Genomic DNA, 16,786 nt, shown 5'->3' with positions numbered 1-16,786 from the left:
TTAGTAGATTTTTTAGTATCAAATTCTCATCAAACTCAAAGTTGCATGTTTACATATAATGGTCTTTAAAAATGAGAGTTTAATATTTTTGAAGAACTCTTGGCCATAGTGGAATTGGATGAGATTATGTGATAATTTCATTTTCAATTTTTTCTCAAATTCTTAATCTTTTCCTCTAAAAATTAGTCACTCACCGAATCCCACCATCCCATTCTAAGGTCGAAGAATAGTCGGAAAAAATATCGTGGTGATCTACAAACCGTTCGTGAGGAGATTGGAGTGGATTTGGAGAAGCTTCAAAGACTACAAAGGTTGTCTTCTTTTCCCCATTTTTCTTGTTTATTGCATGCATGCTTATCTTTGTAGTTAATCTAATTAGAGTACTTTAGATCCATTTTTCTTCCGTTGTGCATGTGTTCGTTCCATTAACTTTGTGGTTGGTTACTGGAGAAAACAAAGCGGAAAACGATGGAATTTCGAAGGAGTTCGAAACAGTATAGAGGCATCTGTATTGTAGCGTTGCGACGCTGCAATACGGCGGACGGAGGAAAATTTCGGTAGCGTCGCAACGCTGGGGCACAACGTTGCGGTGCTCCGAGACGGAAGTTTCACATTGTTCAACTTCGATTCGCGCATGGTTCATGGTCTTTCGGTCCGGTTCGGCTCATGGGTTCTTCAGTTTGAGCATTTAGGGTTTATCTAGACCGGTTCCTAGTCCGGTTCGAGCGGTTCAAGGCCCAGTTCACTTGTTTCAAACTGGATGGCTATTATTTTTGTAATAGTTAGTTTTTTTGAAAAAAGAATTTTAGATGTCCAATCTCAATTCACCAACTGCTGTTTTAATATACATGTGATTTATATTTTATTCTTATATATATATGTTATATTGTATGTCATATAGAATTCAAACCCACCATAGGTTATGCATTTAATTCCATGCATCATTTATATTATAAGTGTTATAATATATGTAAATGTATGATTCATTTGATATGCGTTCATGCATCATATAATATAAATGTTACAATATATGCTTGCATGCATTAATAGCATACACATGCATCATTTATATTATAAGAGTTATAATGTATGGTATGAATGTATGTTTGTAGTATGTTATTAATTTTTTCATTACTTTAGTATATATAATAGTTATGTATATTAGTAATGAATTGAGGTTGCATGAAGCATGACATTTGATCTTAGATATTTTATAATTATTATAATTTACAAAAAATAATTAAATTAATTAAATAAGCTTGCAGTGATTCCCTCCCTTTGCTCGCTTGCGGAGGGATGATAGACTTTTTCATATCCTTCCCTCTATTTTTATATATTTTTCTTTTGTATTTTTTGATGCATTTAGGTTGTTATTTTCAGAATATTACTCTGTTATTTCTTTCTCCTATTCCCTAGTGAAACGTGGCCCTATTAAGTCTTTATATTCCAATGAATGGTCCATGGCTCATCACCGATCTTTCCCATCAATTTTAGTAGTTTTATTTACTTTGTACAATTATTTCAAAATTTTCGAGACCACTAGATATACTCTAAACAACCAAGTATCTAAATAAAATCCAATCAAATCAATAAAAAAACCCTTTTAAAAAAAACCCAATAACCTAAACAACGAAGATTCTAAATAAGTAAAATCCAATGAAGTCAACAACCTGATTTTGTTAAATGTCCACAAATTTAGGCATCTAGTGTGCAATAGGGATGTACGGGTTGGAAAAAATTTTTGAACCAACTTAAAAATTCGGGTTAGTCGGGTTGGCTATCCGAATGACTCGAATAGGGTCTCCAATCCAACCCAACTCTTAAAATTCGGTTGGATTAGGTTGGGTTAAGTCAGGTTGGAAATTGGAGCGTATAGCAAAATTTAAGGTTTTATTTTGAAAAATGGCAAAACCATTTAGGAATCAGATTTATGGCAACTCACGTGACATGCACATAACCACAAATTCCTAAATATCTGATTTTCCCTTATCTGGTTCGTAGTAGTTGATGAAACTATAAATACCAAGTAATTGTAGAATAAAAAACAAGGTAAGTTATGTATACAGTGTAATTACTGATATTCTCAAGAATAACTTATCTCTTAATTTTACTCATGTAAAATTAATATGATCTCCGTATTTTATTATTATTTTAGATTCTTTATCCATATATTTTATTAACGTTTCTTTATCCATATATTTTATTCAAATCTTTGAATGATTTTTCATTACTTTATACATATTCAGTTTTATTCAAATCTTTGAATTGTTTTTCATAATTTTTTACATACATTCTTAATAAATTAGTTTTATATACTGTTTTTGCTATTATTTTAACAATTCGGAAAAAAAAATATATCACTTTGTAAAAAGATAGTCATAACTTTTGTCACTCACACAAAGTGTTTTTTTGTTGTGTTTTCTAATAGCTACTGTTTTTGCTATGGTTTAAAATAGATTAGACTCCTCTTTGATGGTCGATGGGATGATAATTTTCACTACCATGATTTTCGAAATTTTGAGGCGCATATTCCACCAAATTCATGGTTCCAACAATTTTTTAAATATATCCAAGGTAAACTTTTTCCTTCAGTTAATTATATCTCATTTGACAATGTAACAGATTGGTTCTAGGATTGTTGAAGATAAAGATATTTCGTGGTTGATGTCAATTTTATGAGTCCCCCAAATTGATGAAACTATAAATATGAGATAATTGTAGAATAAAAAACAGGGTCAGGGTAATTGCCGATATTCCTAAAGAACAAATGCCCTCTTAATTTTGCTCATGTATTTAACATAATCTCCATATTTTTTTTTTTATTATTTTAGATTCGGTTTAATCACTTTTCGAATTAATCTCACTTGAATTAAATATCCATATTACCAAATTTATATTTTAAATATCCATATATTAATAAATTTTATTTTATCCATATATTTTATTCAAATCTTTGAATGGTTTTTTATTACCTTATTTCAATTCTATTCAAATCTTTGGATTGTTTTTCATAATTGTATACATACATTCTTAATAATTAGTCATATATTCTCATATTCTTAATAAATTAGTTTTATATATAGTTTTTGCTATTATTTTAACGATTTGAAAAAAGAAATATCACTTCGTAAAAAAAATGGTCATAACTTTTGTTACCACATAAAGTATTCATTGATTTAGGTTTAAGCTACTGTTTTTGCTATGGCTTTACAACGAATTAAACTCCTCTTTGAGGATCAACTGGATGAGAATTCTCCCTACCATGATTTTCGAAATTTTAAGATGCGTATTCTATCAAATTCATGGTTCCAACAATTTTTGTAATATATCCAAGGTAAGCTTTATATCTCATTTGACAATGTACCGGATTGGTTCTGTCAATTCGATGTTATTAGGATTGTTGAAGATAAATATATTTTGTGGTTGATATCAGTTTTATTCCTTCAAATTGATGAAACAACAAATAACAGTTAATTGTAGAATAAAAAACAGGATCGAGATATGTATATAGGGTAATCATTGATATTCCTTAAGAACAACTGCCCTCTTTATTTTGCTCATATAATTAACATAATCTCCATATTTTATTAATATTTTATATTCAATTTAACCACTTTTCAAATTAATTTCACCTCATATTTTTCTACCAAGTTTATATTTTAAATATCCATATATTATTAAATTTTATTTTATCCATATATTTTAATCAAATCTTTGAATGGTTTTTCATTATCCAATTTTATTCAAATCTTTGAATTGTTTTTCATAATTTCACACATCCATTCTTAATAAATTAAGTGTATATTCTCATATTCTTAATAAATTAGTTTTATGTACTGTTTTGCTATTATTTTAACGATTTGGAAAAAAGAAATATTACGTCGTAAAAAAATGGTCATAACTTTTGTTACTCACCTAAAGTGTTCATCGATTTAGGTTTTGTTGTGGTTTCTTTAACAAGTTACTGTTTTTTGCTATGGTTTTACAACGAATTACACTCCTATTTGATGGCCGACGGGATGAGAATTCTCACTACTATGATTTTCGAAATTTTAAGGTGCATATTCCATCAAGTTCATGGTTCCAACAATTTTTGGAATATATCAAAGGTATTTTCCCTCCTGGGAGTTAATTATATCTCGTTTGACAATGTACTGGATTGGTTCTGGCATATCGAATCTTATTAGGATTGTTGAAGATAAAGATATTTTGTGGTTGATGTAAATTTTATCAGAATCTCCCCAAATTGATTTATGTGTAGTGGTTGATCATATCTCATCTGCTGCCTCGAACACAATGCACTATATTTGAATAATGAATCAGTAGACATTGATCATTCTTTCCAACCTCCTGAGGGTTTCCAAGATTTCGATTCCTTTCAATGTTGTATTCCCATTAGAGTAGATTTACTTTTTAGGAGCAATTATGTATTGAAGAAAGCAGTTTATTTCTTGTACACGTGGATTAGACACTTTGTCAGAATGCATTGCTTAGTATGTAATAGTTGTCTAGCTAGAGAATATTTGTTGTTTTCAAACGGTTTTGAAACTCTCACACCTTAGAATTCCATGTGGGGTAGTTTTGACAATTGTTAATTATGATTTTCTAATTTTATAATCCGTTTTACTATTTTTACAATTTTAAAAAGATTTTACTATTTATCCAAATGAAAACTTAAATTTTGCTATTTATCTAGTCAGTCTTTTATTTTCTTTTTTTTTTTAATTATTTTTTTTATTAACTTAAAACACTTAAATTTGCGGACAACACATATTAATAACTAAAATTTCATAAAACTATTAAATATCAGAATCTAAGATATCTATTACAAACTTTAAACAAACATCATAAAAATATATATGAATTATAGTATTTATAAATTAATATATATATATATATATATATATATATATATATATTAGAAATTCGGGTTGGATTGTGTCAACCCAAGTTTTTAGAAGAGTAATGCGGACCCAACTCAATCCGAAAAAAACATAAAAAATCAACCAAATCCAATCTGAAATTAAAACAAATCCATTCCAACCTTTTTACAATTTGAGTTGGGTAGTATAGGTTATTCAGTTATCAGGTCATTTTAAACATCGGGCAAACGGTTTTGAGGGTGAAAATGGTAATTAAACTTAATGAATTTCCTAAAGCTTCCAACTGTAGACATTTTTCAAGTAAAAATTTAAATTAGACATTTTTTAAAACCACTCACCTGATTTATATACGGCAATTTCTCAAATTTAATTGGCTAAATTTGTCATTCAACAAAAAACAAATAGCTTTAAAGCTTTGGATGAAATTTGTAATTTTGGTGTAATATTTCAAGGTGACAGATGCCCATTCAATCATTTTCTTCATGAATTAACCTTGGAGTCTTTGCTAAAACATAAAAATAAAACAAAAAATTAGCCCCAACGTTAAGCTTTTTATTGACTAAAGAGAAAAATATTTTTTAAAAAACTTATTTACTCTCATTTTTTATAAAAACCATTGAAAATACACTTTTCAACATACTTGAAAAGTTGAAACCAAATATACCTTAAATCTATTATTCAAGTCAATGTAGTTTCTATTTGATAATGGTTTTAATTTTTTAAAATTAAACTTATAAATACCACATCTATTAATTTCTTTTTCCTTTGTGGTTTCATTTTCAAATTTAAGCTTTGGATCATTAATATTATACTACAAAGATGATAGAAAAATTCTTTAAACAATGAAGAACAATGGGCTCTTTGATCTTTTCCTTCCAATCAATATGTTAAATTCTCTCTTTTTATCGTCAAATTATATGCTGTGAAGGTTTATGAATTATATTTGATATTAAAGGCATACTACAGAAAAAGAAAACAAAATCAAAACTAAAATTTAAATGCTTTTATTGCCTTTAAATTGAATAAAGAATAACACGAATACTTGTTCGTTTATGTACAAAGCTTCATTGATACTTCCAAAAAACAATAATGAAGCTAATGCACTGCAATGTTATTAGCTCCCAAAAACCCGAGCTAACACCAAAAAAAATTTAAATCAAAAAACAAAAAACGAAACTTATTCACATCCTTCCTATTTACCCAAAATAAATCAAACTAATTGGGAAATTCTAAAAACGATTCCCAAATTTACCAGGCTTGAACAATTCGATCTTGAAGAAGATGAGTTGACTCGGAGTTTGATGACTCTAACTCAGTGAATTCATGGAGAACTCTAATCAAAGAACTCGCCTTCCTCTTCCCTCGAGTTGTTCCTTCACTTACAATACTGTACACCGACGAAATTACACTTTGATTCTTTGCAATGACACCAATTACTTCAGATCCGCCATTAATGCACAGAGCAACCAATAAAGAAACAGAGTACTCTCGTCCAGCAATTGAGCTACATGAATTCAGAAACCCCACGATTGAATTCAAAGCCCCACTTCGTAAAATCGCTGCCGTTCCTTCTGGTTTCCCTGCTAGAGTTGCAAGAATCTCCATTGAATCTGAAATCAGAATTTCGCTATCAGATGTTTCGATTAAATCGACCAATAATGGAACTGCTCCAGCGGAAAGCACTTTCCTGTGGTTTCCAGAATCCATAAGAAGTCCATATATTGCGACCATTGCATTCTTTTTACTTCGATCTGCTTTGTCTTTGAGTAAATTCAATAAACCCGAAAGCGCATTCGGGATTTCCCCAATGAGTTTTCTGTATTCTTCAATGGAAGCCATGTAAAACAGAGCACCAGCAGCAAATTGACGGGCTTCTACTCTGTAACCCGTCACTAAAACATCTACAATTGCTTCTAGTCCTTTGTTTTCCGCTATTACTTTCTTGCTTTTTGAATGCTTCGAGAGATTCGACACAGCTGCAATGGCGTTCTTCTGCGTTAAAGCATCTGTAGATCTTAAAAGCTCAAGTAAATTTGGAATTAGACCAACTTCCACCAAACAATAACGATAAAAAAGGCTCGTTTTGGATAGAAATTTGATCTCGAAAGCGGCTCTGTTCTTCTCTTCCAGCGTTCCTGATTCAAGAAAGTTAGCTAAAAAATTCACTAGAAACCCAATAATCTTCTCCACTGTGGGAGAACCAGAAGCAATCGTCCTCGTCAAGTTGGGTTTTTGTTTGTTTGATTCTGGAAAAGGGGTAGAATTTTTAGAACAGTATTGTCGAATTATCCGACGGAGAGCTAAATTAGGGACTAATTCTCTGTTCTTCAATCTCTTCCCTGTATTGGGGCAGGTGAGATTTGCTGCCCGAAACCACTTTTGAATCGAAGAGCGATCATAAGTCTGCCCTGTTGCGAGTGTCACAGGATCAAACATGAAATCCAACGAAATCGGGCATCGAAAATCATCTGGGTTTAGACAATCGATGATTTCGTTGCTACGTTGATCTAATCGAACCACTTCGCCGCTATCAACGACATCGAATAACATACATCGACAGTAGTTCATCAGACCCATTAAGTTGCTTAAGAAGGAAATCTCTGTTTTATCCTGATTCGACCATTCAAATTCAATTTCTGAATGCAAGAATCTGACCTCTTTATTGCACAAACTCCACGATTTAACCCCAATGTAATCAAGAACACGTTTGATTTGACTATTCTTCGGAACAATTCGTGAATCAAATAGATACAGAATTGAATTCACCTCGTTGAGAATGTCCTCATCTTCACGATCAATTCCAAATTTCGCCCTTCGAGCTTGTTTGATCACCAGTTCTACATATTCCACGACATCAAGTGAAACATCCATTGAATCCAATGGCAAAATCTCCAAAGCCAAAGCAACCGATCGGATCAAAACCCGAAACCGATTCGCTATGAGTTCTGATTTCATGAGCATCAACAAACGAGCCCCTTCTAGAGCACAATCCTCCAACAGATACAAAATCTTTTGAAAGATTAAATGGAGCTCTGACATGACTAAGTCGGTGGAATCTGAAAATTCTTCTGATTTCCGATCTTGAAGTTCTTCGAAGAATGTTAGAAGGATTCCGATTTGGCGAATCGATTTGATGGCGTTTCGCTTGTTGCTGCCGAAGAATTTGTATCTGTAACTACAAATGGTTCGACTGAGATTGATCAAAGACGTCAGTAGCGTCGCCGGAGCTGTGCATTCGCATGGTTGTATTGCCGGAAACGACATGATCCGGCGTTGGAAATCTTTTGATCTTCGAATCATGAACTCAACAGATGGGAAAAGCTAATATTTGGATTTTGGTGATTTGTTTTTTGTTTTTTTGTTTTTTTTTTTTTTTTTTTTTTTTTTTGTCTCAAAAGAGTTCAAAGACGCCACTAGACCTAGGGCAACACTACTATTTATAATTTACGGGAAAATGTCTATTTCTTTAATCTATTAGGAAATTATCCTTAAAAAATTTATGTGGACACGTGTCGAATAGAGATTGATTTTAGGGATGTTTGACTTGCAAGGGACACGTGTACGTATGGGATTGGATACTGTAATTTCGTGGAACTAGCTGAACTTGAATTAATATCATGGCGACGCGTAGCACAATATAATTGGCCTTGGATTCCTGACAGGTGAGTTTCGCCGACATTTAATATAAAGAATAATTTTTTTGGGGAAGTGGAAATTATTGAAACAACAATTGCTTCAAATTGCCCAAAATTATTTTAGATAATGAATTTCGTGAAATTTCCCTTTGCAATCTTGTTAGAGCCAACAAGAGCGTAGTTTAATTGAGATAATGTTGATACGGTTTGAGGTTCGATTCCTCCACCCTGCACTTTAATTACAATACCTATTCAAAATATATATATATATTGTTAGATGTAGTGATGTATCAGTTATCCTACACGAATTCAAAAATTTTGGGAAAAAACAAACTTTTAATTCTGGTTTAGTAACCCTTTTCTTTTTTATTTTTTGTTTTTAAAATTAAGCATATAAATATTCACTACAAAAAATCTAACTTTTAATAACAAAAATAATTTGCCGTAAAATTTATTTGTTCGTTACATAAAGGCTTAGTGAAAAGTTTTTTCATCAAATGCATTTGTCACTAAAACCTAGTCCTTGAAATGGGCTAGAAGGTCACATTCTTGTTGCAAGGAAACATAAAAAGTCGCATATTGCGATGTTCACTTGTAGCAGTGGCTAATCCAGAAATTCTATTGACAGGGGACTTTATATAATTTAATAAAAATAAATGAATATACACTGAGATAGCTAGTGGTTTTGATATTATGTCCGTTTCTTTTATATATATATATATTATATAAAGAGCATAAAGTTGAGGGGGGCTCGAGCCCCTTAGGCCCATATTAAATCTGTAATAATGCAATTTTATGTACAAATCATGAAATTAAATAGAGTTTTCTATACTAATAGCCGAATTAAATAAACTAAATTATAAGAATGTCTCAAATCTACCATTTTTTTCATAAAAATTAAGTTCAAAAGTTCATAATACCCCTATTAATAATTGTTTTTATTTTTTTTAAAAACATAGGAAATTCGTAGTGACACAAATATGGATATATATTTTGTAGGAGAGATTTGGTTTATTTAATGTGTGATAATATATGTTTTTTTTGTCAATTGTAGGAGATTTGGTTTATTTTCTTACTTATCCTGAAAATTCAATATTTTTTTTCATCTTTATCCGTCATGTGTGGTCTTTTACATGATTTTGTTTTCATTTCTTTAGTTCCCATGTTTTTTATGTTGTTGGAGTCTTGTATGTTTGTATCCACGTTTTTAGCATTTTTCATTTTTTCCTACATATTCCATAGTTTTGTTGGAAATATGTTTTGGTTTATTTCTTGTGTTGATAAATATACTAAAAAATGAAAAAAATACATTTATATATTGTTTGGTATATATGATGGTATATTGTAAAAAATGTCATGTTTGTGTACTTACGAAATATACCATTGTATTTTTTTTAGGGGAAAAAAAATATATCGTTGTACATTAATATTCAACAAATAAATGTAGTTTATATGCATTCCATTTTTATGCGTAATATACGAGGTTTAAAAATATGGTGTAAACTTCTTAACTTGTTTTACTAGTTAATTAAGTTTAAGTTCTCTTAATTGTGTATTGAAGATGTGTATTAAGATTAGTGCGAAAGTAAGCTAAGTATGTAATGAATGATACATTTGAAGTGCTACAAGTTTATGCATTCAGGTTGTAAGCATAACCAATGCATGAAGAGTTTGAGAAGTTTAGAAATGACAAGCTGTAAAAAAGGGGTAAGAAATTATGCTAAATATGGAATGTTGAGTTCTCGGGTAAAGAAGGAAGAAGTTAACACTTAAAGTAAATAGAAGACTCCATGCATTGGAGCTTTGAGGCGCCATACAGCCCGTTCTGTTAAACTATGCGGTCAAAGGTCCAAGAAGGGGACGTTATGGTTAAGTTCAACAAAGTGGTATGAAGAAAGTATGCGATCAACCTTGTATGCCAATGTTGAGGCTAAGCTAACAAACGAGGCGGCAGAAGATCATGCATTGAAGGTGACGCTCAGAGGGTATGACAATAAGTAGAAGTATACGCTGACAAGAAGAGGCTTCAGTGGCCACAAAGCCATGTGACGAAGTTAAGCTGAGGAGTTCAACTTAATTAACTGGTAAGCAAGTCAAGTGGCAACCTTGCAAATGTTAATTGAAAGATAAGTATGTCAGGTGGCATTTAATTAGTTTGAAATGTCATACAAACCTAAGTATAAATTAACTAGATGAAGAAGAGAAATGGTTGACTAAATTTTCTTACGTTTGAGAGAAGAAGTATTGCTGCCACCTGAAGACTCTAAAGTTTGAAGAATTCTTGGCAAGTTGAAGGAAATTCCAATCAATTCAAAAGGGAATAATGTTCAATTTCTAATGTAAGTGAAAGTTAAGATACTTATAAGCAAATTCGTCGAAGAAAGTTTATCTAAGTGAATGTTGGGATTAAACTTATGAATCTAAAAGACTGAATTTGAAATGATGTTGTGGATGAATAAGCAGGTAGCTGCAAACGAAGAACAAGCAAGCAGCCGACCCATTTATGATGTGTGTTGACGCATATGGGCATAGACAAAGTTCACAACTAAGGCATTTTGAATTCGTCGCATAGTAGATGTTCATTGCATAGGCTAAGAAGGTGTTTCAGTGCTTACCCGAGCACCTTGAGGAAGGATTTCCAATTCTTAGCCAAGTTATAAACTAAGATGAGTAAGAATAGCTGATGTGGTAAAGATGATTTATGATGCATTGAACTTAGCTGTGATGCGATAAATTACTAGTATACGATGAAGTTAAATTTATGCATTAAGCTAAAGAGGGAGTTAATTATGCTGACCAAAGGACCTTTCCTTGTTTCAGGGTAGACGCAAATAGAAGAAGCTTATAGACCCTTTGGATAAGTAACTTAAGACAGTGAATGACTAGTTTTTAAAGTATTTTCTAACTATTTTACTTATGAATGTTCAATGCCTAGTTGCTCTTGCTTCAATGTCCAATGCATGCTTTTAGTAATGGGAATTGAGTTTACGTATGATTGATGTTTCTAAAGACAATTTTTATATGAAATCTCCATGCGTTTTACTTGAATTTTTATGCCATAACTTAGCATTTAAATGAATTATCCATTGATCCTGTAAGTTTGAAAGCATGCTATTTAATGATGTTAATATGTTCAGTGATATGAAAACCTACTCCTAGCTTTGGCACCGAAGGTATGGTAAGATAAGCAGGATCCTGTTCAATTCTATGTGCACGTAGGAATTACGTTATCAACGTTGATGAGATTGAACAAAAAGACTCTCTCTCAACTAAGGTTATTAGGGATTGAGCAAAAAGGCTCTATCGTATGTTCAGGCAAGGGAGTAGAGGCATTCTACAGGATATGTTGATGAGTTTTAAACTAAGGTTTTTATGTAATATTTTCTTTATTTCTTAAATGTTTCTGAACCCTGGTATGTTAATTAGAATATTTTGTTTTAAAGTTGTTTATATTATCGGTTATGAAAGCATGTTTTTTTTAAAGAAAGTCACTCACTGGACTTTCTGGCTCACTCTTTTTAATGTTTCCTTCCCAGGTAGCGGTCGACATCCCAAGGCCTTGCAGTTCTGCCAGTCAGTCACTTCTCAAACCTTCAGAAAAGTGTGAAGCTTAGGTGGCTCATCGTGTTTTGTTAATCCAGTCTTTATGTTCATGTCACGGGAAATAGGGTAGAGTTTGTGTTGAACAGGTGTTATAAATGGTTTGGTTTTTTTGAAACTATTAAGTATGTTGAAGTTGATATTCTGATTAGTAGAAATTTGTATGCTTTGAGCCATTGTTGAGCTTGCATGTTAAGTTCTAAAGAATTATAACTGCTAATCAGGTTTAACGGGTGCTAAAGACACAGGTTTTCAGGCGTATGTCTGACAGTAGTTGTCATAAGAGGGTTGATAATTGTTGTCTTCACATCTCTTTCTAGATTAAGAGGGTAATATAGGGATGGGTGTGACATATAGGACGTCTATATCAAATGTAATTAGAAGAGTACAAATTTTAGATAAGTTATGTAATATATACATCATATTATGATACATATTTCACGTATTTTGTTGTATATATACATGTATATTTAGTTATTTTACAAATATATACCCTATATTGTATGCTTGACTAATATCAGAATATGATCAAGTGCACAAGATATCCTATATTGCACATATATATTAGTATATGTCTATACAAATATACTACAGTATATTATATGGTAGTTCGCTGAAATATACTACGGTATATTGTATTGTCATTCACTGTAATATATCATGAACATTATGGTATAAAATTGTCAATTTTTTTTATAAAAAAAAAAAAAAAAAAGTCGTATAGATAAGCAAACAACATGAAATGGAGAACATTGAAACTTTATATCGTATAAAATATGAAATAATAATAATAATAAATTATTGATACTTTTTTAGTGCAATCATTGATATCTAATATCATAGAATCATAAAAAAAAATTAAAAAAATTAATAATTGTGCATTTAATGTGAAATTGGTTTAGCTAAAATCAAGGAAATTGAAATACAGCTGTTAGGGAGTGTAAAGTTTGATAGTGGATCTGTTGAAAATTTTCAGAATTCAAAATAAATTAGATGAGACTCATCCGGGTGTAATTTTTTTAATTAATTAATTAGAAAATAATACATATATTAAATGAGATATTGTACCAAAAGATTATAATTGTCCTAAAATTAATTTTTGCATAAATCTGGTTAGGAAATATAATTAAAGTTTAGGACATTTGTAGATATGGTTTGTGAAGTAGGCCAATTCTATAAATCTTTCAATAAGATAAATATGAACAAAAATATCCATTACAACCAAAATAAATTTTTCAATAAGGTTTGAATATTGCTACTAACAAGCTAAGTTTGGTTTAATTCTTTAAAAAATATTTAATATTGTCACAAACAAATTTTGGTTCACACATAAATTACGCATATCAAATTATTTTTAAACATGATATATATTCTTGAACATTCCAAATTTGTTAAATATTAAACTTTACATATTCACGACATAAAAAGATTAATTCATTTTTAATTATCAATAACAAACTAGTGTAAAACATAATTATCACATAACTCAATTCACATAATTTCAAACACAATTATTACAAAACTCCAGTCACAACAAACATAAATTTTCATTCACCCCATCCCACCATCCTCCGACCCCCAACTAGGGGTGAGCAAGGATAGTCGAAAAACCGAGTCATGGAGGTTGGTTTTTCAAAAAATCATTCATTGATCTGTTTTGTCAAAATATAGTTAAAAACCGACCACCTCTAATCGATGTGTAAATCGAAACTGACCGCCACCAACCGAATATTAATATCATATCTTTTTTGTTATATATATTATATATTTTTACTATAAAATATATTCTTCCTTCTCCCAACTTTCAAAACTAATTATTACTTTACATTCTCTCTCTTCTCCTTTCTTTCAACTTCCAAGAAGCATCATTATTTTTTTCCCCTCATACAAAAATGAGATTGAAGGCATAAATAACATCCAAATCACCTTTTAAATATTTCATCAACAAAGTTTCAACTAATATTAAAAAATAAGAATGATAAAAGAAATAGTACAAAAAGCTACACACCTTCAAAGAATTTAACCGAGAAGAAGATCAATCAACCTTCGAATGAAATCTTTGAACAAAAGAAATAAAAGTATTTGAATAAGTAATCATATAATCTAACAAATAAAGAGAACAATCTCTAATCACATAAAGTTCCAAATAAAATTTTGTTCAACAAATTTTGAATATAATACATCATGTTTTAATCAAACAATGAGCTCCTAAGTAAAATTCAATCACATAAATAGTATCCAAACCACAATAATCACAAAATATTCTCAAAATCCAAATTTAAACAAAAACCTACACTCAATCACAAAAATTGCTTCCAAATCACAATTTATCTACACAAATGAAATTAATAACTTTCCAAATTGAGCCATCAAATTGAAATCAATAACTTTCCAAATTGATTCACGATCATACATCAAATTTTTATCGTTTAAGATCATGTCTTATTGATTAATTCCTTTTATTATTAGTTTTTAAAACAAATTTCTCCATAAAATGATCTTCTTCTTAATTTTGCCTTTATTTCTATGCTACACAAAATGCCATTTTGCAAGCAACACAAATTTTCCCTACACTTCTATATAACACAAATTGTTCTTACGTTGTGTGCTACATGGAACACCATTTAAACTCCAATTTTGGTTCAAGGCAAAATGTCACTTCTTAATATCTAAAGTAGATGAAAAAAGCATAAAGAAAAAGAGAGAACAAGAAATCCACACTAAAATTCTCGAATTAATTCAGTAACCATCAACAAAATTTTCTCCAACCCATCATTTGCAAAATATTAAACAAGAAAAAGAATCAAACCCCACAAAAGTTCAAACCCAAAGTCAATGACCAAACAGCAGCAGCAAAATAGGGAGATCACAAAACCTATTCCTCTTGTTCGCCTTATTCTTTAAAATGGGGTCCAACTGAATGAAGATTTTAAAACGTTGTGGTCAATCACCAAAAAATTTATCATTGACAATGAAAGCTCCTCTGAATGGTGATGGTTCTCTGAACGTGTAGGTAAAATTGAAAATGGGGTGGTCCTCTGAACGGCAACGAGGATCCCTCTTCTAAATGTTCCTCCCAGCTTTAGATGAATGGCACGGGCGACTCCTCTTCTTAGAACGACGGACTAAACGAGTAAAGACTAAACTCTAAGTTAATGGTTTAAACAACACCTCTTGCGACTAAATCTTATTTCATCGCAAGCTATTGCTTTGAATTCTACGTTTTATCGCAGATTATTACGACAAAAGTCCTTTCGTCGCAACACAAGTTTGCCACTAAAGTCCATTTTGTCGCAAACCCTAAGATTGGGTGTCAAATATCCCGCCAATTAATTAAGCTAACAAGTATCAAAATCATTTTTTGTCGCTCACTGCAACAACTTTGAAATTCGTTGCATGCCACTTGTGACGATTCGAATATTCGTAGGATACCACTTGCGATAATTAAATTTATTCCTCACAAGATTGGGACTTATCAGTTTTTCATCCTATGGATAGATAAGAAAGATGTATTTCGTCGCTATAGTTGCAACATTGTGAATTTCGTCGCTAGATATTCGTTGCAAAAAGTTATAATTCTTGTAGTGACTACTTCCGCCCTAAATTCCTTCATTTATTATCTACTTTCTACAATTGGTTTTAAAAAATAAACTAAAATTTGGAAACTAAAAAAATAGCTTTTAAAAAAATTGTTTTTGGAATTTGACTAAGAATTCAATCGTTGTAGTTAGAAAATTGTAAGAAGTTGGGAGGAAATAGACTTAATTTTAAAAAACAAAAAACTAAAAACTAAAGTTTCATTTGGTAATCATTTTATTATTATTATTTTTTTAAAAAATTAAGCTTATAAACATTACTTTTACCTCCAAATTTCTTTACTTTTCACCAATGGTTTAAAAAACCAAGCTAATGTTTTAGAATTAAAAAACGTAGCTTTCAAAAGGTTATGTTTTTTGAATTTGGCTAAGAATTCAACCATTGTACTTAAAAAAGATGCAAATCATTATATGAAATGTGGATGAAATAGAATTAATTTCAAAAATAAAAATAAAAAAACGAAATGATTATCAAATGAGACTTAAATGATTACCAAATGGAGCTTTAACTTCCGAGTTTTCAAGTCATGAGCAAATAGTTGTTTTATAAAAATGAAGAATTTTAAATTTTTAAATATGGAAAACTTATCATCTTGGTTATTGGAGAAAGATAAATTTAGTTAAAAAAAATTAAAATAGTAATAATGTAATTAATTTTATAATTGAAGTCCTAACATACAACCAGCTACTTAATTGAAGTTGGGTCTAAATAACCTTAAGTTTTGTTTTTATTTTTTATTTTTTAAAAAAGATAACCACTACTTTGAATAGAGTGATAAAAAATTAAAAAAGAAAATTCAAATAACATATATTCATGGTCATAATAAGTAACATTAAGCACTTTAAGTATTTTTCAGTTTCTAAATTTGGAAGAATATACTTGTTTTGTCTAATTTTTAAAATGTATCTTTTTTTAAGAATAGGTTTCTTCTTAAATTTTTTAATTATATTAAATAATTATATGGAATTTAAGATAAAATAATTTTAAAGAGAGAAGATTATATTTAAATATTGTTTCTCTAATTTAAAATGTCATATAATTAGTTTTTTTAAATAATATTATTATTTAAGG

The 16,786-nt window shown here is 30.4% G+C and overlaps 1 protein-coding gene across 1 annotated transcript; it reads right to left on the bottom strand.

The window, feature by feature from the left end:
* Positions 1 to 5,864: 5,864 nt before the first annotated feature.
* LOC120080897 (U-box domain-containing protein 19-like) lies at positions 5,865 to 8,297 on the bottom strand. Its single transcript, XM_039035566.2, has one exon. The coding sequence runs from the start codon at positions 8,181 to 8,183 to the stop codon at positions 6,132 to 6,134; it is 2,052 nt and encodes a 683-aa protein (XP_038891494.1). The 5' UTR covers positions 8,184 to 8,297; the 3' UTR covers positions 5,865 to 6,131.
* Between the last annotated feature and the right edge of the window lie 8,489 nt (positions 8,298 to 16,786).

The sequence above is a fragment of the Benincasa hispida genome, chromosome 7 (genome assembly GCF_027475165.1).
Source record: "Benincasa hispida cultivar pf3 chromosome 7, pf3_genome.v1.1, whole genome shotgun sequence".
Taxonomy (NCBI): Eukaryota; Viridiplantae; Streptophyta; class Magnoliopsida; order Cucurbitales; family Cucurbitaceae; genus Benincasa; species Benincasa hispida.
Note: the sequence above shows the minus strand (reverse complement) of the source record. Positions and strands in the feature narration are given on the sequence as shown.